The 24,965-nt window shown below is 50.3% G+C and overlaps 1 protein-coding gene across 1 annotated transcript in view; it reads left to right on the top strand.

Annotated features, from left to right (window-relative positions):
• Nucleotides 1-24,965, top strand: part of LOC144176002 (ATP-binding cassette sub-family C member 2-like) — a 327,158-nt gene that overhangs the window by 210,016 nt on the left and 92,177 nt on the right. The window contains exons 16-17 of the mRNA XM_077705088.1: nt 9,723-9,904; nt 11,684-11,759. Coding sequence (XP_077561214.1) covers nt 9,723-9,904; nt 11,684-11,759 — 258 coding nt within the window. The remainder of the gene's footprint in view (nt 1-9,722; nt 9,905-11,683; nt 11,760-24,965) is intronic.

A 24,965-nucleotide genomic window follows, 5' to 3' on the forward strand; every position in this document is an offset into this window, starting at 1 on the left:
TTTACTAAAAGCACAGATGTGGATGTGTTGTTAAAGACAGGATAAAAAGGATGGTTATTCAGCGATGAAATTTTAAAAGCATAAAGTAAGTCCATGTACGTCCGTTGGTTCTCAAGGCTCCACTTATTACACTCGGCATACAGACTCTCAACAGGGCTAGTGCGAAAAGCACCAGACGCAAGCCGTAGCCCCAAGTGTAGCACTGGGTCAAGCATTCGTAACACTGTTTTAGTCGCCGACCCATATACCACACTGCCATAGTCTAAACGAGACCCAACCAAAGCAGTATAGAGCGGTAGTAGGACTTCTTTGTCGGAACCATACGATTGATGGGAGAGAACCTTAGTATATTCATTGTTTTCAGACATTTATGTTTAAGTTGCTTGATGTGTGGAATGAATGCGAGTTTCTGGTCAAACACAACACCTAAGAACTTGTGCTCCTTGTTCACAGGAAGCGACACGCCATTAAGAGTAATGTCTGGGTCCGGATGGACCCCGCGCTTCCTGGAGAACACAACGCAGGAGCTTTTTGCAGGATTCAATTTAAACCCATTCTTGTCTGCCCAGCCGGCAAGCTTCTTGACACCAAGCTGGACTTGACGTTCGCATATTAACATATTACATGATATAAAAGATATTTGCACGTCGTCTACATACATAGAATAAGAGATTGTGGGTGGCAGTGCCTTTCCAAGAGAGTTCATCTTTACTATGAAGAGAGTGCAACTCAACACGCCACCTTGCGGCACGCCATTTTCTTGGACGGGAACCTTTGAAAATGCACAACCAACGCTTACTCTGAACGTTCTCTTTGACAAATAACTAACAAGGGTGTTCAACATATTACCCAAAACACCGAATGACCTGAGGTCACTAAGGATCCCATAACGCCAAGCGGTGTCGTAGGCCTTCTCGAGGTCAAAAAAGACAGTTACGCAATACTGCTTATGCACGAAGGCATCCTTTATATACGATTCAAGAGCTACGAGTTGATCGTTCGTCGATCGCCCAGCCCTGAAGCCTGCCTGGCAGCTCTCGAGAAGACCATTGTACTCGAGGAAGTACACGAGCCTGCGATTGATCATCTTCTCGAGAAGCTTGCACAGGCAGCTCGTCAGGGCTATTGCACGGTAACTTGAGGGGGACGACGGGTCCTTTCCCTTCTTCAACAAAGCCACTACAATGGCCTCCCTCCAAGAGTGTGGAATGTGCCCCGAAAGCCATGTCTTGTTATATGGGTGTAAGAGTGTTAGAAGAGTGTCTGCGTGCAGGTGTTGTATCATTGTGTATGTGATGTTGTCTGGGCCTGGAGCTGAGGATTTACACGTGCTCAAAGCAGTTCTCAGCTCACGCAGTGAAAACTCTTAGTTATAAGAAGATGTTTACCTATTGTTATCTAGTATAGGCTTCTTTTCGGCCGTTTGTTTGTGTTCCATGAAAGTGTTTGTGTAGTGTGCTGAACTAGAAACGTGTTGGAAGTGTTGTGCGAGTGTGTCAGCCTGGACTTCGAGTGTGCCCCCTGTTGTGCTGACCAGAGGCAGGCTGTGTGCTTGTTGTCCTTTGAGTTTGCGTATTCTCGTCCATACTTTCCGTGTGTCTGTGTATGAGTTTATTGATGTTATGAAGGAATGCCAACTCTCTCGTTTTGCCTCACGGCGGACACGTTTTCCTAACGACTTGGCCCGTTTGAACAAAATGAGGTTACCCGACGTGGGGTACCGACGAAGGATACCCCATGCCTTGTTCTGGGCCTCTCGCGCCCGCCTACAGTCCTCATTCAACCACGGCCTCCGCTGGTTGCGCGGGGCAACAGAGGCGTGGGGAATGGACCTTTCGGCGGCGTCGAGGATGTGCGCCGTGAGCAGTTGGGTAGCTTCTTCGACGTGCAGGTGTCCTATGGATGTGTGGTGTAGTTTAGATGTCTCTGTAAATGTATTCCAGTTAGCTCTTGCTTCATTAAACCTTTTATGGGAAGATGGACTGCTCGGGCCTGTACCTATATACGTTAATGAAGTGGGGAAATGGTCACTACCGTATGGGTCCGTGCCCACACCCCACTCAAGACATGGAAAGAGAATTGCAGAACCAATAGCCAAGTCAAGATGTGAGTATGTGTTGTGACCTGTGTTATGGTATGTAGGCTGTTTCTTGTTGAAAAGGCATGCTCCAGAGGATGTTAAAAACTTCTCTATCAGGCGACCTCGGGCATCCGTGCGAGAAGAGCCCCAAAGAGAGTTGTGAGCATTAAGGTCGCCTGTAAGGATGTATGGTTCCGGCAGCTGGCCGACCTGCGCCTCAAAGTCAGAGCTCGAAAGTGCAAGATCAGGAGGGATGTAAATGGAGCATACCGTTATCAACCTATTAAATATTATTGTGCGGCTGGCTACAGCCTCAAGGATAGTGTTCAAGGTGCCAGGGTGGCATGCTAAGGATTTGCGGGTGATTATGGCCACACCGCCAGAAGAGTGTGCGCAGCCAACCCTGTCCTTTCTGTATACCAGGTAATTATTCAAGAAATTTGTGTTCTTGGAATTCAGGTGTGTTTCCTGAACACACATTACAGTTGGCTGATTGGCATGCAGAATCTCATACACGTCGTCAAGATTATTCAGAAGGCCTCTGCAGTTCCATTGAACAATGTTTTCTCTTCCCATTATTATGTGTTCAGAGCTACTGGACTGTGACTATTTATGTAGGGTATTTCGGGGCTTGGACTCTTGGAATGGGTTTTCTGGCCTTCTCTACTGACCTGGACGTCGCAGCCCGTTCCTTTCGTTGCGATGAAAGCCGGAAGGGCTCGACGTCCATGTCGTCATCTGAAGGCAAGGGGGTGCCCAGCGAACTGGGCCCCCTTGACGTGGTACCCTTTCGGGTGTTGTTTGCCTGCGCTGCCAGTGCCGAAGGCGTGGGGAGCACCACAGATGGCACAAGCAGGGAGGTGGGGGAGGGGGTCGCTGCGACTTCCTCCGTCTCCATCTCCCCCGTGCCCTTGCGTGTGCTTTGGGCCGGTGGAGAGGAAGCAGTGGATGCAGTGGCATCCCCAAAAGACGTTGCCACCACAGCCGCTGCTGGGTGAGCGAGCGGTGCAGAGGCTGGTTGGGCTGCCCGGGGCAGCCCTGCGGGGGGGGGGGGGGGGGCCGGGGGGGCGGGTGGCGGGACAAAGTCCGACTCGCAGTACTGGGTCCCCTCCGAAACCAGACGCCGCCCCGCCCCCCGGCGAGCAGCGTCGCAGCGCAGGACCTTAATGTGCCGTCTTTTTTATTTACGAGTACGCCTGGCGCAGCCCAGGGGCTTTTCGATGGCTGTATAATGTCGTCGCTGAGCATGTCATCGACTTGAGTCCGGATGGCTTCCCGCTCGTGCGCGGAGACGCGGTACGGTGACTGTCCGTTAGGTCGGGCTCCATCTTCGGTTATAACTCGTTGTTTCGCTAGGGGTGTCTGACGCAATTTTGAACTCGACGAAAAGCACTCGCTGTAGCGACGCAGCAAATCAAATAATCTGTCCCGATGTTCTTGCGGCATCGCCGGGTTCATTTCGAAAGGATGCGGCAGCTTGGAAGTATCTGCGCGTGCGCATTCAAAGTTGGCGACCGCGATCACTTGACTTGCTTCTTTCGTTTCTTCGAGGAACGCAATTGCAGCGCCCTTGTTTAGATGCTGGTACTCCTAGGTGAAATTGGTGACTAAAATGTTGGATTTGCATTGCTTAAAGCGCGTAATGCCTCTTGCGACGGAGACCCCGCGGTTGAGAAGCAACCTTTGGCCACTCTTTATGATATTTCGATGTCAGGAGCAGCATCCTCACAGTATACGGCGATCATCAAGCTTGCGCGGGGTGGCAGGGTGACGTGATCGTCGGCGATCCTTACAGCAGCACGGTGATCGGGGTTCGGCTGCGGCGTCGTGGAGTGATCGGAGGAAAAAGATATCGACTTGGTCTGCAGATCAAATCCACAACGTGTCCCACTCCACATCCGTCAACACATTTGTGCAGCTGCCATACCGCGAAGTACGCATCCCATTACAACAAAGAACTCCACAAAGCTTGGGTTGATGCGGTTACTAATCTCGAAGCAGTAGGGACCCTGCAACGCGCAACACGGACGCCGCACGCTACACCTGCAAACCTGTCGCCGCCGTCACGATGATGGACCACCAGCGAACCCAACCACAGCTACAAACACTGCTGAAGAAATTCCCGCCGCCCTAGCAGCCACACCAGACTGCGAATACTGCCCCAGCTGGATCACACATCACCCTTCACCCTCAAACTTCGTAAAAGCGCCATGCAGACAAAATACAAGTTTGTTTTATTCGAAATATTTGGTCTTTTAAAGTTTTTTGTGCTTGTTCAGTAACAAACAATGATTTATTCAATGAGAAGTTCACTGAGAAACATTGCGTATGTTCGGCAAACAGGGTCATGCAAGCCAATGTCGCATACGCCGATCAGCCAATGTCGTGTGAGACAATCCCAAAGCACCAGACTGTTGTGCAGCTATACTAAGCATAGTTCGTGCAGCACCAACAGTGCACAGTGGTACTTATTTGTCTACATGTACTTTTGCAACTTCCAACTTTTACGCCACCATTCCTACTTACTGTCACAAAATGAATGCATTGCATCTAAGTGAAAAGAGCTCGTTCTGCGAGCTTATAGGCTCTGCCTAGGTTGCATTTGCTTTTACGCACAGGAATAGATATCTCCTGTGGAAGCTCCCTGTCTTAGGTGTACAAAACCCAAGGCGAGAAGCTGCAGAAATAATGAACACATATTAGATGTGGCGCTGGGCGACACAGTGCGTGTGACGAACCAACGCCTCGCCTCTTTAGAAAGGTCGTAGGAACGACGTCCACCGTCGCTTAACGGCAGCTGAACGTCATGTAACAAGGTCTATGTAGGTACGGTTTACACAGTAGGCAGTAAAGCCAGTGGAGAGCGTCTTTTGGTGTGTGTTTTACCCTGCAAAGGGCTTACATCTGCGCGAAGAGGCGAGTTCTGCGCACAGAGAAGAGCACATTGGCAACCCGTCTGGAAAGCAACGCTCTGGATGCCAATAAAACTTACGTGTATAATTGAAAACGTTTCCTTTCTGCGCGCCAGAGCCCTCTGCAATGATTTAATAAGAATGTGCACGACCATGGCCTCCTGAGTGGAATGCTTCGGAGGCTGTGACTGCACGCAGTGAATACAAGACACGGGATCGAAGAACCAAAGCGATGCGCAGGATTCACCTTTGTAGGTCGCAGTGTGTTTATGTATGCGTCAACGAATGTGTGGTCTGCGACATGGGTTTCGTGCAAACGATCGTTTGCAGTTGGCCACCATAGCAGCGCGGTTTGAAGTCGAAGGCCTACGCCCACTCCTAAGTTGGCAGCCGAATGCCAAGCGGCCTCACACACGGCGCTCTAATAATACGTGAACACAAGTTCATCGCGAGCGCACTCATCACTCTCGCTAACCGAGGTGGCAGAACTGATGCAGAGCGCCCGCGGTCACCGTCGTGCGGGCAATGTCGGCGGCCGCACAGACGCGTTGTTCCAATCATCTCCAGAAGTACTCTCCAGAAGTGCTTCGGGAGCGTCCTCATCACAATCGGTAATCCAACACCTACGCACAAAGCCCGTGGTCACCGCTGCAACGGCAGAAGAGACCACGACCACAAAAGTGCAGCGAAGTAACAGGACCACAGCATCCATCTTTCTCAAACAATGACGTCACATCCGGGAAAAAGAAAAAGTCGCTTTCTTTGTTTTTGGTGTCTAGTTGGCGCATGCATAGGGTCGTCCACCGTTCCTGAATATCAGGTGTTCCGCTGCACACAAGGCCTCGTTTTCAGTCGTTCTGCTCAAATATGAGCGGCGGCCGCTGCCGCGGTAGCGGCCGGAAAGCTGATCGGCAGCCGACCCCTCTCGCAGCCTTCCATGCATGCGTCTTTCGGTCGTCTCGGGCTACGTGACTCGTCTCGCGCCAAGCGAGTTCGCCGCGAACGCCCCCGGCGAACGCCGCGATCGTCGGGCCTCCTGCTGTGAGCGTTGCACGGGACCGAACGACCTTGACCCGTGGTCGGCAATACAGCTACATCAAAGGTTAACCAGGCGAACCCAAGGCTCAACCTGACTAGGCCAAGCTTTTGCTTTGCATATCCAGGGTTAGCTGATCTAAGCCGCAGCCATTTTATAACCGCGCAAGCGCGGAGAGAGAACATCACAGAACGCGCCCGCTGTCGTCGAGCGCACAACCTCCCTCTTTCTCCCTTTTAGAATCGCCGGCACACCGTAACACTGGCAAAGCTACGCTGGCCCGCTCGAAAGCCCTCGAAGCTTCGTCGAAAGCTGAGCGACTGAGGTTTTATTAAAGACGATATCGTGTTTAATAAAACCTCCGTCGCGCAGCCCAAAGAAAGACTATATAGTCTTTCTTTGGGCTATATAGTCTTTCTTTGGCTATAGTCTTTCTTTGGCTACTGAAACCCAGAAATTTCGGTCTGTCTGTCTGTCTGTCTGTCTGTCTGTCTGTCTGTCTGTGACTCGATTCAGCCACCCGGCCAAAGAGAAACGAAGTCTGCGCAATAGTCATATACTCACAGCAGCCAAATCTAAATATATGAGTCCAGTTTATATGTTCATACTTGTCAACATTGTTGAACAAGAGCAAGATATTACGCAAATATAACAGAACATTAGTACACAAGAGATATTTACAATGTTACTTCATAAAAAAATTCATGGATGCTTGATTTTTGCGAAATGAAATACTACAAATCGACTGCAGAAAAAAATTATAAGTAGCTTAGCTCCGCTATGCCAGGATATACGTAGCGTGAGCTAAGGTTCAGCAATCCAGTCCAATTCAGTCCAGTCCAGTCCAGTCCAGTTCAATTCAGTCTAATCCAGTCCAGTCCTGTCCAGTCACTGCTACTCGCGCATGCTCAGCACGGCTGTTCACGAGCAACGCGAAACGGCTATCAAGCGGCTCCGGTGCAGCGTCACACTTGGCTACTGCGCAATTGAGGCGCACACCTGGGCACGCGCCGGCGCCAGTGGGTCTGCCGCGGGTATGACGCAACACAATCCACTTAAATGCAATCCAAATCCAATACAATCCAATACAATCCAAATCCAAGCCAAGCCAAGCAAAGCCAATCCAATCCAATCCGAAGTCCCTCGCGCTTGCGCAGAACGGCCCCTCACGGCACACACGAAACAGCTCAACCTCGGCCAGGGTAGCTTACGCTACAAAAAAAATTAACACTGTCGCCTGCTGTCGCCCGTGCCACTATAGCTTCTGGCGGCATTTTAACAAGTCAAGCGGCAACAGTTACGAAAGGTTCCACTAGATAGGTTCCACGTTTTGCTTGGAACGCACGTGGACTAGGGCAACGCGGTTCTGTAAACGTTGAAGTAGGGCGCCTCGATTCACGCGCGTCTCCGCCGTACGGCAGCGCTAGCATCGAGGCACCCGGCTTGGATCAGTCGAAGAGCGGTAAATTTAAATTCACCTGAGAAAACCTTTGGCGTGTTCACCATGGGAGGAGCGGGACGCAAGAGGAACAACATGAGAGATCAGCGCGAAAGTGAAGGTACTTGGCAAATGTCGACAAAGGCTGTCGTCTTTTGTCGACATTTGCAACAAAAGGAGCAGATACGTGCTAATTTTTTTGTTGTTGTTGCTTTCTTGCCGGGGAGCCAGCAAATGGGCGGAGCCATCGACGCTCCGTACGAGACAGTTCCAGGGTTTTCCCCCGGGGGAATTAAAAGGAAATCGAACGAATAAAACTACTGGGTCACGAGAATCAAGCGCTGCACAATAGTATGAAACAGCTGTACGATACTTTCAGACGCCGTACGCGCGAATTTGTGACATTGACAAATGGCCAAATTGGGCCTGATAGCCGTCCCCGCTCAATTTCTGCTGTGAGAACCACTGCTATATTCGGGATGCCTTTGTGTAGAAATTGGAACGTGGTTAGAAGGAATTGCCTTTATCGTGCGCGGCTGCTACGGAAGAATATACCGTCGCGTACGCTGTTTTCCCTGAAAGCGCGATGCAAAAAAAAAAAAAACTCCACAGGATGATTAAGCGTAATCTGTCTCCAGAACGTTTCTTTTGGATAGGTTTGTTGCCGAGTCTTGTGTCCTGTGGCGGTGCATCAGCCTCACTGCAGCGACTTGGTGCAGAATGGTGCTGTTGCGGCAGTATGCTGCTACGGCACTGCCGCCACAGCAGCTAAAGGCCAACCAAGATTGTGGGCAAGATTTTTTATGCACGCGCGGTTTCTGTGTTCTTTTTTAAAGCAAAGCTTCCTAGTTCTGCCATCCAACAGTTCTTTCGTTGGGTGCGGGATAACAAACTCCCAGCGCGGTGGAGACGGCGGCGGGGGCAGTGGGGGGAGGGAGGGTTTCCCTCACGGAGCACCCTAGAGATGGCGCGGCGAATTTACCAAGCGTCCCCCACGCGGAAGTGCCTGCTCGCCGGCGGCGGCGTCCGCGGTACGGCTTTGTCGTCTGCTTTAGCGACGGGTGTTTGGGGTCTGTTTTGATGCAACTTCGCGTCCATCGCGCGGTGCCTCCGCACGGCTTGATTAACTTGTTCAACAGCACCTCCAGGGTAACCCGGACCCGACGTAATTAAGTTATCCGTACGGCAAAGATACGTCAAGGATTGGTTTGCAGAGCGGAAAAACAAAATGTAGAGACCACTTACAGACAACTGGGCGCTAGAGAAACGCTACCTTTTGCGCACTGCCAGTCACGAATGGTACTGCGTTTTCTAATTTGCTGAATACAAACTCGGTTGTTTTTAACACGTATTACAAAGACGAATGGAGCAACTGGTTCTAATCAATAGCGTTTATAAAAGTTCCGTTGGCTTTCTGGTAATTCTCAAACCTACGAAACTATTTAGTTTAAATCCGTATAAATGGAAATCCCTAATCTCACATGCCGGATTGTTTCGGTTTCTGCGCTTGTGTCGCGCGGTGGTGTAGCCCCAAGCTAGCACATCAGGATGGCGGGGTTAGGCTGTCTCACCCCTTCAAAGACCCTCCTCTCCGTTTTCTTTCTCCCAAATCACGGCCGGGCTACCGCGGCTGCGTCCGCGTCTCTAGCCCGGCCGTGGCCGAAACTGCTGCTGCGTTCAGGACGCCGCCCCCGCGAATTACAGGTAGAATCTGTGTTTTCACTCTTTGTAGTGGTGCCACGTGTGTCATTTCAAGTGTCGTCCTTGGGCAATTGTTGTGGGTGCCGTTTAGAGCATTGCTTTCCAACCACCTTCACAGAACGGATTGGAGACAATTCTATTATACTCGGGCTACGGAATGCTTCGTAAGCCAATTGGAAGTGACTGCGTGCCAAGTATATCTTCGTGTATTTTTTCTAATGATGGACTGTTGGAACACTGCGGGTCAAGTGCCTGTTTGCGTTTATTTTTTCTGATCCTGGCCGCGGCAAAAAACGCGGTGAATCTTTCCTTTTGTGTTATTCTTTCGTCTGTTCCGGCGCTATGAAATGCATGGGACGCTATGGAGTTGGTTAGCGAACGGATGGCTGCGGTCTGCGCTACATGCGGACAAAATTCAGGTGCGCCACTCGGGTGCGTGCTTTGACAACCTGGTCCAATAGCAGTTTCGCGTGCGAAGATCTGTTGTTGAATTGTGGCTTTCGTTTCCTTGCTTCGTCATCCTTTGAACAGAAGTCATTACTACCTCTATTTCAGACGCGCATAATGGTTTGCAACCAAGGTCACTACCTTTACCAAATGGACAAACTGATCGTCGTTGACGGCACGCATATGAGAGCGTACGACAAAGTGCAAGATGTTTTGAGAGACCCAGAACTGCCTCAGACTTTGCGGGCAGCCATTGACAATCCCACGTCCCAACTTTTCAGCAACAGTAGGTAAGAAAATGATGTTTGGTAAATACCTCGCCGTTGACAGGGAGCCTGTTTTAAAAAAAGCACGACCGGTTTTATAGATAGCGGCCTGCCCATCGCCGCCGGAGATAATGGGAGCCGGCGTGCTAAAAGACTGAGGACTGAGACTGCGGGGACTGAGCGCTCCGTGAGATGGGGCTAATTTGAATCCCCAAAATCGCAGCTTCGCTTCGCTCGCGGTGCGGCCGGCGAATCCTCGAATAAAAAGTAGCGGTCGTACCAATCAATGCCGATTGATCGAATCGATAGAATCGTTTCTTTGCTTTGCAAACATTCAACGTATACAAGTAAACTACACTGCTGTCATTACTGCCTGCGTGACTGGCATTCTTTATTTTATAGCATTTTCGATGATGCAGGCGTGCGAAAACTTTGTCGACTTTCCGTTAAGGTCTAGGAAGTTTCTTTTGACGTGGAGCTCGTCTATTCACGTGCAAAAGTAAACAGGGAAGGCTCGGATTTTTATCAACCCTCCAACAGGGCCCATCCGTGCGTGGAAGCGCTTCATTCTTGCCGGGAAATAATGTTTTCCCAGCGAAGGGGCCGCTAATCGACGGCAACCTTTTAAGCGGCTCTGGCGCTTTCACCACAACGGAGCGCTGCCTTCGTCGGGGTAACTCCGCCGGGGTAGCCCAACCAACGGCAAACTCGGGTATGGGAGCCGTCCCGCTAAATGCTAGCGGTGAGGATATCTTTTTGAGCCATGGTACCGAAGCGATCGGGACCCTTACTTTTGGCTAAGCCTGTCGCCGCGCCTTCTGACGCGGCCCGTGGACGAAGGGCGCACTCGAGCTCTCGCCCAGTGGCCGTGCTGCTGCTCAAGTCGACTACAACCTAGAACCCCTGTACCAGACGCATTGCGGGCACTTTTTCAAAATATCTCTATTCATGCTACCGCTACGCCGCCTGCACATAAGCTGAAGGTCTACCAAGACTGCGCGGAAACTTTCTGACGCACAGTGTTTTTCTTGTTGTATACTCGAGCTATGTGTCGTAAGCAATGGGAATCGACCGCGCGTTGAGTCCCGTGTTTTTCTTTTGTTGCACTATATAAACGAGCGCTCGCAAAGTCCTTGTTGTTAATTTCCTCTATTGAATTTTTTCTGTTGAATCGCGCTGAATATTTTAAGGGGGTTTATTCGTTCAGACGTGGGACACGTGGAACGCCATGAAGCGCGTTAGCAAATTGGAGGCAGCTGTGGACACTTTTTTGCGGGTGATATATCCGAGTGGGTGCGCGTTCGCTGGACGCCGGCCGTTTGCGTGCTTTCGCCAGCCTTGCCAAGGACTAATTTCGCGTCAAAAACACTTATTTGAGCGCATCGTCGAGCCCACAGAAAGTGTGCACGTGCCGGAGTGGGAATCGGCAAAGGCTGAGCACAACGGGACTAGAAAACGACAAAGTATCAAAGATGGCAGGCCGAGCAAACGCGTATATAGCGGGGAAATGAGGATGAAAAGCAACGCCAGCCGGTGCTGTGACATTGGAAAGAGCTGAAAAACAAACAACAAACAAGCAGTAACAAATTCGGCCAGCAGAATCGGCGTGCGTGGGCAGGTCGCAGGTCGTGGAAAAAAGTGCGGATGCAGTACATGTGTTCCGTCCATTTCCAATACGAAATACTTGTGCAGCACAAAGTAGCCGGTTACCCTGCATAAGGGATACATCGTAGCTCTGGTTGCCAGTTGTTGCTCGGATGCCTCGATTTCAGAGTTATACATGTTTTTTGTTTCTGTTCGCAGCACCAGCGATGACGAAATGGACCAAAACGACACGGTTGGGCGAATCACCGAAGAAGAACTTGGGGAGAGGAAGAAAGTAAGCAGCATTGGAAGTTTCTGTTGCTTCCCTGCGGTCAGGGGAAGCAGAGTATCTGGCAGACACCGCGCATTTGGACGGTGAAATTCAGGGAAGGTGCAATTCACGGAGCCCACGCCGCTAGGCCCCAATCGCACAGAAAAAAAGGGTCACGGCCATGGCGCAATGTTGAGCGGAAGGAAGCACGGAAACGGCAGAGCAGGTTAAGGGGCGCTGTCGGAAGGCCCCCGACTCGGGAGAACCTGGTGCCCTTTAAACGTGCAAAACCAGCTAACGGGTCATTCCTCGCGAAACGTCCAGGACCCAGAAAACGACCGTCGCCAATTCTCCTCAAAAAAGTTCAGCTAGTTGGCCATTGTATAAGTGAAGTTCCGACAAAGTATTTTGCTCGAAAACGTCATGTGCGCGCTGTTTGAAACTCTGCAAAAAAGCAAAAGGTTGTTGCAGGCAATATCTTTATATTGTGACGCGGCAACGAAGGGGATGTATTTACAGATAGTAATTACAATAATAAGGGAGATAGATAGACAAGGCAGCTGCGATGCCCAAGTACTGCATGCAAACCAACATCAGCGAGCGTCTTCATCTGCCTCCTCCAGCCTCTAGGTCCGCTTATCCCAGAGGGCACCCGCCGTGGTGGTCCCGTGGCTAAGGCGCTGGGCTGCTGAGCACGAGGTCGCAGGTTCGATTCCCGGCCGCGGTGGCCGCTTTTCTGATGGAGGCGAAAAGCAAAAACGCCCGTGTGTACGAGATTTCGGCTCACGTTACAGATCCCCAGCTGGTCAAAATTAATGCGGTGCCCTCCACTATGGCGCGCCTCATCGCCTGCGTTGCGTCGGCGCGTTAAACGTCTCAATCAATCAATTATCCCAGAGGGCGCATAGCCGCAGCGAGGGGTTGGTCACTGGTTCAGTTGACATGACCCCCGGCCGATAGAAGCAACGTCCCGGTGCTGAAGACGGTAAAAGTGGGGGGCTGAACTTAATCGCGGAAGAATTAAGGCTTCAGGTGCGACACATGCGCACGTTGAGAGGCTGGTTGCGCGGTTGACGGCGAGGGAGTGACTAGAAAAATTTAGTACGTCACAGAAGTAACCAAGCGAATGATTCGGTATGGGCCTGTGAAGCGGGACAGCAGTTTTTCAGATGACGTGAAGGTGCCCACAGGAGGACCAGGGAGCCAGGTGGGAATCCCACATCACAGTGGGCCTCGTTGTAGCGACGCTTCTGACTTGCCTCTGACGCCGTTATCTTGGCGCGGGCGATCTCGCCGGCCATATCAGCCTGGGAAATGAGATCACGTGCGTACTCTGTTAGTGGCGTGGTCGAATCGTCAGGCAAGATGGTGTCCAATGGCAGGGCAGGGTAACGACCTAAAAGGAGGACGGAAGGAGAGTAGTTGGCAGTGTCGAGGCGCGACGAATTGTAGACGAAAGTAACATAAGGAAGAGGAACGTCCCAGTCACGATAGTCGGTGGACACCTACATAGCGAACATATCCGTGAGTGTCTTGTTAAATCGTTCCGTGAGCCCATTAGTCTGCGGATGATAGGCCGTGGTGAAGTTGTGCTTGATGCGGCAGGACCGAAGAAGGTCGTCGACGACCTGAGATGAGAAGCACCCAATACACTCCGTGATCAGCTGACGAAGAGCACCGTGATACAGAATGACTGCGTGTAGCAGAAAATGGGCGACGTCCGTGGCGCACCTCGGTGGCACAGGTTGGTGGGAAGGGCACGTGTGATGGCGTAACGCGTGGTGTAATCGGTGGCAGCGGTGATCCACCTGTTATCAGAGCGGAATTAGGGGAAAGGACCGAGAAGGTCCAATCCAACATGGAAGAATGGTTCAGAAGGAACATCAATCGGTTGAAGAGGGCCTGCTGGAAGGGAATGAGGCGTCCTGTGGCGTTGCAAAGGTCACAAGCCGTGACGTACCTTCGCACAGACCGGTGAAACCCGGGCCAAAAAGCGTCGCCGCACACGTTCGTAGGTCCGAGTGGCGCCAAAATGGCCAACAGTTGGCACGTCAGATTTGGGCTAGTTGGTGTTGATAGATCGCTAGGTAACGCTTGAAACGGAACGACAGAAGGACGAGAAACGGGACGAGCGCCGTCGTGTGTGTCTTCTCCGCTGTCGTCCCGTTTCGAGCGCTACTTAACGCTGGTGGAGGATGTCGGGACGGAAATGCTGAGGTACAGTGAGAAGGGCGTCAGGTTCATCCGCCCAGAAGTTGCGGTGAAAGAGGACGCTATTACACAGTGTAAAGGCGTGCAGAGGTGGGTCGGACGGTTCTGCGCTAAGACGGTCTATAACCTGTCGAAGCGATGGGTCGAGTAGTTGGTGCCTATGTAGTGGCTATGTCTTGCCTATGTCGTGCAAGTCGGACATGGCAAATACGCAGGGGTCATCATCATTCCACGTTGGATCAGGCGAATCAACAAGATGACGAGACAAGCAGTTGGCGTCCCGATGCATGCGACAAGACCTGAAGACTCCTGCAGTCTTAACGCCCAGAGGCCGAGTCATCCGGACCGATCTTTTAGCGAAGAAAGCCAAAATCGGGCATGATGGTCGGTGATGGCCACAAAAGATTTACCGTACAAATGGACGGAACTTGCTTACCGCCCAGACGAGTGCGAGGCATTCACGTTCCGTGGTGAAATATTTACGTTCAGCAAGGAACAGAAGCCGGCTGGCGTAGGCTATCACCCTGTCGCGATCCCTGAGTTTCTGAAGCAATACTGCCCCTATCCCGTGCTCACTCCCGTCCGTGCGAACTTCTGTGGGAGCCAACGGATCAAAATGGGCCAAAACTTGGCAACGAGTCAGGCAGTCAACGAGAGCAGCAAACGCTGCGCTCTGCGCATAGCCCCAGGAGAATGAGGTATCGGCCTTAAGGAGATCTGTCAATGGCCGTGCGATCTCAGCAAAATTCTCGATAAAACAGCGAAAGTAATAGCGAAACCAAGCTGCGAACGTCCTTTGCCGAACGCGGTATTGCAAACTTTTCGGGATCAGGTCGCACACCAGCAGCATCGGCTACGTGGCTAAGGATCTTAAGTAGCCGGCCACCGAAATGGCATTTTGAGCAGTTGAGCTGGAGACCGGCGCTGACGACGGAAAACCTCGAGGATGTCTGCAAGACGATGGAGATGAGTTTCAAAACGATGACGTCATCCAAGCAGATGCAGGTCAACCACTTCAAGCCACGTAAGAGGAAGTCGATCATTCTTTCGATGGTAGCCGGCGCGTTGCAGAGACCAAACGGCATGTTCCTTGAATTGGTATACAGCCCGTCGGGCGTCACAAATGCGATGTTTTCGCGGTCCTGGGCATCAACAGCAATTTTCCAATACCCAGACCGAAGGTCAATAGAAGAAATGTACGATTCAGCATGGAGGCAATCTAGGCCGTCATCTGAGGAAGCGGATGAACGCCCTTTTTGGTGACTTTGTTTAAGTGCCGGCAATAAATGCAGAAACACCACGACCCGTCTTTCTTTTTCACCAAAACGACTGGTGACGCCCATGAACTGGAAGAAGGCTCAATTACAATCTTCTTTAGCATTTTATCGACCTCATCTTGAATGATTTTGCGTTCGCCATTCGAGACCCGGTATGGTCGCCTACAGATGGGGCTCGCATTCGCGGTGTTTATGCAGTGGGTTATCAGCGGTCTGTCTCAAAGGGTGATCGTCCAAATCAGGAATGTCTCTGTATGACGAAACCAGGCGATGTAACTCGGGAGCTTCAGATGAAGGAAGGTCCGACTCTATCATTTTTGTGCTGTCACCAGGGGTTGTCCAACGATCCTTGAAATCGTTCGGTGCAACCATGCAGTCGTCAGTGGACACGGCAGAAATTTGGCATTCGTCCACGGGAAAAAGCGTGATCAACGACCTCCGGTCATAGAGAACTTGGGCCGAACAACCGAAATTAAGGAATGGCAGGTTTATTTGGTTGCTGGCGAGGGTGACGACAGTGTAAGTAAGAGCCACGTGGTGTCGGAAACGATGTGAAAACGAGGTGAACCGATGTAGTCGTCGTCCGGAACTGATAGCCAAGGTGACAAAGGGACGTAGGCCATCGTGTTAGGAAGCAAGCAGACATGTTCTGTGGAGCAGAGGTGTTGTCGAGCTTGGTTTCGGCAACAGGATCGGCCGGAAGGTAAAGACAAAGTATGGTGGCACAGCAAATTATGCGCGGCGTTGTCGGTTAGAAAGTCAAGCCCGAGAATGAAGTCATGGGGGCATGCATCGAAGACGGTGAACACGACAGGATTTTGGTGGTAACCAACACCAATCCGAGTGATGCGAGTCCTTCAACGGTGGACGTACAGCCGTCCGTCGGCCACTCTGACGACAGGAGATGGGGCAGGCATCAGGAGCTTACGGAGGCAGCGGCGAAGGTAGGAGCTCATGATGGAGATATTGGCACCGGTATCTATTAGAGCGATCACACGAACACCGTAAACATCAACGTCAAGCAAATTGCGTCTCGTTGTCTTAGTGAACAGAGTATTATCAGGCCGGGTCGTACGTGCAGCATCACCTCCGGGAGCTGAACTGGCTACTTTCCGGGAGAGGTACGTGCGGAAGAAGTCGGCGGCGAAGGGCGGCGAGGCTGCGGCGAACGGAATTGGCGAAGTTGTGGGGAAGGGGAGCGGCAAGAGCGGTTGCTGCCGGAGATTCTGGGAACATATTGGGGTTGAGTAAAAGGAGGGAATTGATGGGGCCGATCGTCTAAGTAGGCGGTGGCCGAAAACCTGGACTGTGGCGGGGATATCCAGCGTTGTCGGGAATAGAGAGTTTTAGCAGAGCGGGCCAGCGGGCAGCGGAACGGAGCGGACGAGCGGAGGCGCCACTGCGCATGCGTCAGTACGCTGATGCGGCCAGCGGCTTTACGACGCTGCGAGCTCGCCCGCTCGTTCGGTCATCCCAGCGCAGCGCGCCAGCGGCCATAGAGTTTCATACTAATGAAACTAGAGGGGACACTGGCGCTGCAATCGTTCAACCCCCATGGAGCTGATTGTGTGACGTAGACTCGTGATTTTCGAACTTGGCTTAACTTGAGGCTTGACGATTGTTATATGTACTAGGCTTCGTACTTTTCCGCTCCGTCAGTTTCGGTTTCGGCGTCGAAAGCGTGGGTGGGTCATTCCGGGGCAGAATTGCTGTTGGCGTTCGATTCCAGCGGCTGCAGTGCGCAAATACTGCACGGCTGGAATGAATGGATACGGGAAGCACTCCGCGCCGGGTGGTGCGCTCCATCCTAGTCACGTTCATGACTACGCTTGCGATTATAACACGACCACGGTAGCGCCGAAGACAAATAAAAATCTTTTATCAGCAGTAAGTATGTGTGCCCAGCCGGTGATTTTTTTTTTAATGTTGCGGGAGCGTCCACCAGCGGGTGGGTCGGCACCTTATCGTGGGAGAAAGCGGCGAAACAAGTGAGGGTATACCGCTTGCATAGGACGATTCCGCCAGTGCAACCGTCGTCTGCTAGGCTGTTCCCGCAAGCACAATACAGCCGACACAGTCCCTTTCCGTTACTAATCAGCTGCGTGTATTCACCGGTGTAACCAAGGCTCACGCGCAATCGCTGTGACCGCCCGCAACCATGGACGCATATGGGGTGTTTGAAGCTGAAGGTAAAAACAATGTAATGAAATGAATACTCTGTATATGACAGGGGAAGAAAATGTACCTCTGAAACGGTAGAATGGCTTTACCTATTGCAACAGAACGTGGCCAAATGATTGCCTGGGGCCTACCAGTACTTTTGGGCCATAAACTATGGCTTACATAGCTATGTACTGGTGAAGCCATGAGGCGATCACCGGCATGCATGCTTGCTATTCAATGAAGTCGCTGTGAGTCTACATTGGTCACAGTGTTCCCCATCCAGTGGCAGGTGTTGCTGTAGCAACTGTTTGCGTTAGTGGAACCCTGACTCAGCGCCTGGAGACAGGCATATTGAGCACAGAGAAAAAGTTGGCGACTGCACTAGGCGAGTACTGTGTGAATTTATTGTGCCAACAGCAAAGTGCAGAATTCCGTTTCACTCATTTATAAAAAAGCCTTCACCACAGTCATACTCTGTAACACTAATAAAAAAAGCACAGCATTGCTTAATACATCAAAAGCAAGAGTGCAAGCTTACCTTGAGGAAGTTGTTTTGAACTTTTGAAGGCTGGTAAACAGCAAACATGCAAACTTTGCAGCGAAAATGAGTGAAGGCGTAAGCATGTCGCATCAATCTATTTATTGTCCCATCCAAGAGCCACTGTGAACATATTGGTACCAGGATTTAGTTTGTAGCTACCTACCAGCATTGCCATTTTCGCAACCAGCATACTGATGTACGCAGGCTGCTTTATGCAGGAATCAACAAAATGGTTACTGTAAGTGGCGAACAAATGCGACGTTAGGTTACGGTAAAAAGATTGCATGAAAGGAACCCTAGAAAAGCTTATAGCTGTAGAGCAGAAGTGTTTCGATCAGCATCTGCCAGCACAGTAGAAGCAGGGCAACAATCTGATCAACGAAAAAAACAAGGGTCTTAAAACAGCGTACACTCGGCATGACAATATACAGCCACAGTGAACAGCAGTGGGTGGATACAATCTGCAACTTGATAACAGCCAGAAGTAGGTGAGGCAGCCTTCTACCCCACTGATCAGAACCTTTTGAGCCATACTGACAGTGCAAGATGGGAAAGGGCAGCTTAACATTTTTCAATCCATTGTTTGGGCAGACATCAATGGTGCATAAACAAAACACTGCAGCCACAACGTATAATGTAAGTTTTAACTGACATTCACGTGGTGAAAGCTGATCCCCTACGTCACACCTTCATGAATATGTTGCTGGAGGAGGTGGCGGCGCCACAAAACGTTTGTGGAAGGTGCACAATAGAACCTGGCTTCAATAGAGATTTACATGGGCAGTGAGGACGTGCCAGCTCTCTCACAGTCATTGGCACCACACACAGTCCTCCTCAGCAGGGTCCCTCAAGTGAATACCACTTTGGAACACAGTGGGCTAAAATACCACGCAGAATACTTCCATTTCATTCTTTCAGTTCAATAAGCACGTACACAAGTCTTCAAATGGCTGCTCATAGTAGTTAAATGAAGTTGGTTTCATGCTGTGCCAAGGCTATCGCAAATGAGGCCACTGCTATAAGTCACATTTATGCATACAATGGATGGTTTCGAACAACTAATTTTCTTGCACCCGAGAAAAATTGTTCGAATCTTGAGTGCCTAACAAACAAGATTCAAAGAACATCTTCCATGCACTACAAGGCACTTTCCTCACCACTTGTTTTTCTCTTTATTGTGCAGCTGAAGGTACAGGTTTGTTTTTACTATTTACATATCGTAGGCTGCAATCAACCTCTCCCCAAGCCCTTTTGCTTTTTCAACGAAGGCCCTTGCTAGAATTTTTGTGTTTTTGGCAGCTTGGCGGCATGCCTGCCTTGTCTTGCGCTGCTGATGACCCATCCAATAATCCTGACTTGGAAACTGGTTGCATGCCTGGTGCAGCTTCTTGTGTTGCCTGCTGGTCTGCTCCTTGCACTGCTGACACAGCTGGGACCTGTATCGAAATGGATGGCATCACTGAAGGTTTTGCAAGGCTTTTTTACAGATATTTAGAGCACAAGTATGTACTCTTAAAATCCAGCACACTAGCATGCTTATTTACAAAAAGGGTTTCAGCAACATAACATATTCAATGACTCTGGTTTTCTCATAAAAACACACAGTTACGATCAGCTGCGCGCTGCCGTGTTGACACTGAAGTCATTACTTAAACCAAAGAGAAGGCACATACAATGAACTCACAGGACGCCAACAATGTATTCAGAGGTCGTGCTTTAACAAGACATGACTTTAGCAGTTGGATTATTCAAGACTGAACAACCACACAAAATGAGTAAATGTTTTGAACTTATTGTGGAACAGCTACGGAACAACGAATGCATGAAGGCAGCTTGTGTATTATGGAAATGGTACCCCAGAGGCACTATTTAGTTGCTATTTAGGCAAGCACCGTCTGATCAGCAACATTTACGCTGTTTGACACCTTCGCACGTAATTTCAAACTGTTCCTGCGCTTCGGCACGCTTGTATAGAGGCACTGGAAAAAATAGAGAGCCTTCAATTTCACACGCGTACCTGGTTATATCTGGGCGTGAGACCTCGGTTAGACAGGTGATGATTGGTACTTGTGGGCGTGTAATGTACACACACAGTGCTTAGATATATCAGTGCGCGTTATTGGTCATCTAATAGAAACATTCTACACGGGAATTTTCACAAAATTAGGAACTCCCGTAAAATGCAGCCTACTGCTCCAGAACGCCCTGCATGCCTGCCGCTCTTATCAAGACGAGGCCGTCTTTTGGAAGGTTAACACGAATGAAGTACGATAATTTTTTGCTGTGTGGCCTGATAAGATACCCTGTTTCCTACGTTTGTCGCTCTCAACATATAAAATTAACATTTGCTCACAGAAACAGCTCTACAGTGCGTCAAGACATCAAGAATACACGAATAGTACAACAAAGAAAGAACCCGATTAACCATCCGGTCAATAAAACATCGTCTGAGTGTTAGCGACGAACAGAGGTGATATGGTCGAGTTCCGTGGTCGAGTTGGCCGTTATGGCTTAGGCACCAAAGCAAACGATCAGCTGTTACTCAGCGTCCTTTCAGGATTTTGTCAGCATGCCGACCGCACGTCGGGTAAGGCGACAACAGTTACACTTATGAGTGGAAATGAACAACAACCGTGTATACTTACTTGGGGTTATATGACGCGTCGCTACTCGTAGTCTTCCAGAACGAAATTTAACACTGTACAGCGGCCCTTCAGCAGACACATACCACCGCCGACTCGCAAGAAAAAAAAAACGAAAAAAAAATACGCTTCGCCGCCGAATCACCGGCTCCGCTAAACTCAGCCGCGTATGCCGTTCACAAATCACTTCCCCTCTTATAAAAGAGTACTTCTAAACCTTAATTAAAACTTAAAGTATAGTACAAGTTGTTTATGTGACTAATAATTTATACTGTAATAAACATTAGTTGTAGCTTTTCAATTTAAAAAATATATTTCGAGTCAAGTCAAGATGTTGGCATAGTCAAGCCAAGTTCGAAAATCACACGTCTATCTGGCATGGCCGCCCTCATGGGGGTTGAAGCAGACGATCAACGGCTCGCATAGACACTAGCGCCAGTGTCCCCTCTAGTGTATATTAGTATGAAACTCTATGCCAGCGGCCCGGCGAGCGAGCGTCGGCATTCAAAATGGCTGCCTGTAGCGCGAGCGGATGTGCGTCGTCATCGCGCACGGACGCAACCGAAATGCGGCAAGTCAAGAAGCCCCGCAGTGCTTCACGGCGTACGAAGACCTGTGCATTTTGCGGGAGGCGGCCGCGACGAGGCCTTTTGGCGACGACCACAAATGGGTTCGCGTCGTCGCCACGGTGAATCGGGCGGTGGGCCGAGAATTGACACTCCGCGGAGTTCAATATTCCTATCAGACTAGTTCAATTTTTAACGGACAGATGGCGCAGTACAACGCTTCGCTGGAGGCGGCAGCCGATCGCTCAGCTAAAACTCTTTTTTTTCGCGCGTCGTTCCGCTGGCGCTGCGCTCTTCCGCTCCGTTCCGCTGGCCGCTGGCCCGCTCTGCTAAAACTCTCTAATAACGGGCGTCGTGACCAACGCGAGAGCACTCGAAGCAGATAGGACTGTCGTCACGGGTTCTCCATTCCGCGGGGTTCCGGCGACGGTAACGAGGTGGTGCGTCATAACGCCATGGGAAGCTATTCCTGGCAATTGAACGCGGAAGGTTCTGGCGGACGTCCGGACAAGGCGTAGCGCACGCAGGGTGGATGCCAAGGTTAGCGGATTCCTCACGGACCACGGCCTGTATAAGCGATATAGTCGGCAGGGTGTGGTCGTGCCAATGGTGGTGTACAGGAGCCGGGGCCATGGGCTCCATTTATCGGCGCACGATCGTGGTCAAAGTGTCAGAATGTGGCATCGGGCCTGGTGCCGTCGGTGAACTGCGAGGCGTTGTGAGGTACGCACACGATGAGGTGGCTGCGGTTAGAGGCAATCGGTGGCTGCTACGCTATACGGCGGCATTTCGCTTTCTCAAATCGGCGCGAAATTCCTTCAGTACCAAGTCCAGTACACATGAGTAGATTGAAAGCATCGTCTGTAGGGAACGAGCCCGTGACAATATCAACAGTGAAACTAGGTATGGTGACAAAACATTTTGCAGAATATTCCTCCAACCGCCTTGCTTCATGTGACATTATAATCAGAGCAATGCATCAACCTTATGCTTTTATTAGCGTTATAATTAAATACGAAAAACTAGTGCACTTTCGATTTTTCCCACACAGTGCAGTAACACGTCAGCCACATTTATTTTGTTTTACCTATTGCGATAGGTCATAGAAAAATATTTTACGATTGTTTCAAAGTAGTTTTAGCAAATCATTGCAAAAGATGTCAAATTAACTTTTTGCCCAAATTTTCACCTCAATTTAGCGCCGAGCCCTTGTAATAACTACATGAGAAAAAGCTCCGTATTGTACCGACATGTTAGCTTGTTATCTGAACAATTTATTTCAGGTAAATTTTCGGGTAAACATTGAAACGAGAACAAACGTTTTCATTTTCACTATTAGCAGCAGGAGTAAGTACTACCAAATCCTGCCTTCTCTAATAGCATGTTCCACAAAAAGCAAACGTTTGTGGACCACAAAAACAGCAATTTTGGGTTATTTCTCTGCCGGAGTATGAAGAGCGGTATTCTTGCAATACTTGAAACATTCTGCAAGATCTCACATGCATACCAGAGGTTGTGGGCTGCTCCCGGTAGAGAAATAACCTAGAAATGCCATTTTCGTGGTCCATAAACTTTCGCTGTACGTTGGCTGTATGTTAGTAGACAAGAACCTCATCCTGAACCTGAACAGAAGAACACCGAGGGCTGCTACTCGGGCACACACACGAAACGCGCTGACATAACTACAGACACCAACCAAAAGAAACTGGTAATATTGTCACGAGAAGACAAAGAAGACGGACGCAGAAACATTGGCCGAGAGGCCCACCACTGGAGAGGCCGGCGCTGCAATCGTTTTGACGTCACTTGTAGGATCACCGTTCCTATCTTGCGGCGTAGTTGGTTTGCAGGGAGTGACACTTCGCTGAGGAAGCGCGTTCTAAAAGTATCTTCGCATACATTTTCGTCGTTTGGAGTTAATTCTCAGTGCGTCAAGCGCACTGAGAACCGCATAAACTGTGGTACATTATCCGCAAATAATATGAGCGTAGTGGTATATGACGTATGTGACCGAAGCGTAAGCAGCGGCTTGTTTCCCCGATCAACAATGTGGGCTAGGATGATCGCCGAGTTAGGTTTCTAGATTTCCCTTATTTACAAGAATTGTAGAAAGCAGGAAATCATGAATCGTTTACTGCTCGCAGAAGCACACGCATCCGGCCCGCCTGCCCGCAAAGCCGACAGTGCGGCTCAAACCGACGCCGGTCGCGGCAGCAACAACTTATCACCGCTTTTTGAAATCACACAAGTCGTCGAAAACAAGTTCCATGTTGGTGAAAGCGGATGTTAGTGAGAAGAAAACTTGTGCTAGGTAGTGTCATCAGCTGTGGTTTCTAAAGCTATGCTCAAATATATCCGGTGGTTAAAGCCGATCGGCCGCGTAGGTTGGTGTCGCCACACCGTTCACGCGCGGTGTGGCGAGTGCCCGAAGGGTGGCAATACCTGCGCGCAAGTATCGGCCGAGGCCGTGGCAGGCATCTTGATCATCGATCGCTTAAACGGTAATCACCGCGGTTACAGAGTTCCACATACTAGAAGGGGGGTGACAGTGCTGTGAAAAGCTGTGTTAGGGACTGTCATTCGCAACTGTAACGATAGCGGCGATGAAATATCTGCCGCGACACCAAGCCTAAAGTTCCCAACATTCTATTACTTGCATCCGAAGCCGGCTGCGAGCTGTAGGAGAAGACCTTCCCGTCGCGTGCGCGCGAGTTCGTTTCGGTTCCCGTAACTTCTTGGGGGCCCCGACGCTCGGTCCTTTTATGCTAAAACTCCCCATTACCCGAAAACATTAACGACGTGTTTCGCCTCGTATACAGCCTCACCTTCTGTGAGCAGTCTCGAGTTTCGAAATTGATGCTTGGTAAATGCCGGCTCACTGTAAACAGACAAAAGCCCACGTTGCAATTATAAATTCCCACGCGAGGCCCTAACAAAAACTAAACATGGCCGAACCCGCTCTAAGCGTTAAAAACTCGCATTCATACCGTTTATACATTGACAAGTTGTCGCGAAAAGTAAACATATAAGCCGTGTAGAATAGGCTCCGGCAGTGATCTTTAACCAAATCCGGGCATAACTATAACAACATTGTAGGGAAAATAGGCACTGATTAAGCCGAACTGAAGACCATAACAACACTTTTAAGCATGTGCGGCGAAGCAATCCAATCACCGTTCTCGCGCAGTCATTCATTTACCGCGCAATGCGAGCAGTACGCGCGGTGAGATCACAAGTGAGCGACACGTTTCCGTCACTGTTACAAGTTGTTTCGTTGCACACACAGTCTCGTAGATGTCCCGTCACTGGTTTTTTATAATGACTTTACTGCGTACTTTTCTTGGCATAAGTTGCACCGTCCTTGGCGTTAGCTGGCTGCGTGCGAGATGTGTGGGTCGCGATAGTAGCAACTACAGTCAAACCCGGCTATAACGAACCCGGATAGAGCGAATTATGCTATATATCGAACAAAAATAATTCAGTCACTCAAATTCACGGGAAACATATTCCTTATAACGAAGTCCACATCCGATATATCGAACTCTGCGCGCCTAAATGTCCGCCGAAATGCATGGTCCCGGAGCGGGGATTGAGATGTAGATTGGCCGCGACCACGGAGCAAGAGTTGCGACTTACACATTGCGCCTCGCACGGAGCGACATGACGCCCGACACTTCCCGTAACTGTTTCCGACGCGCGGGACTCATGACGGAACCCGCGCAGTCAGCGAGCCCGGACCAAGACAGCAGCATCGGTGAACTGTGGGAAGAGCTCCCCCACATTCCCGATGATGTGGCGAGTGAAAGCCGTCCGACGCTTATAGTCAATGT

The sequence above is a fragment of the Haemaphysalis longicornis genome, unplaced genomic scaffold (genome assembly GCF_048455015.1).
Source record: "Haemaphysalis longicornis isolate Haplotype H1 unplaced genomic scaffold, Haemaphysalis longicornis Haplotype H1 scaffold_3, whole genome shotgun sequence".
Lineage (NCBI taxonomy): Eukaryota > Metazoa > Arthropoda > Arachnida > Ixodida > Ixodidae > Haemaphysalis > Haemaphysalis longicornis.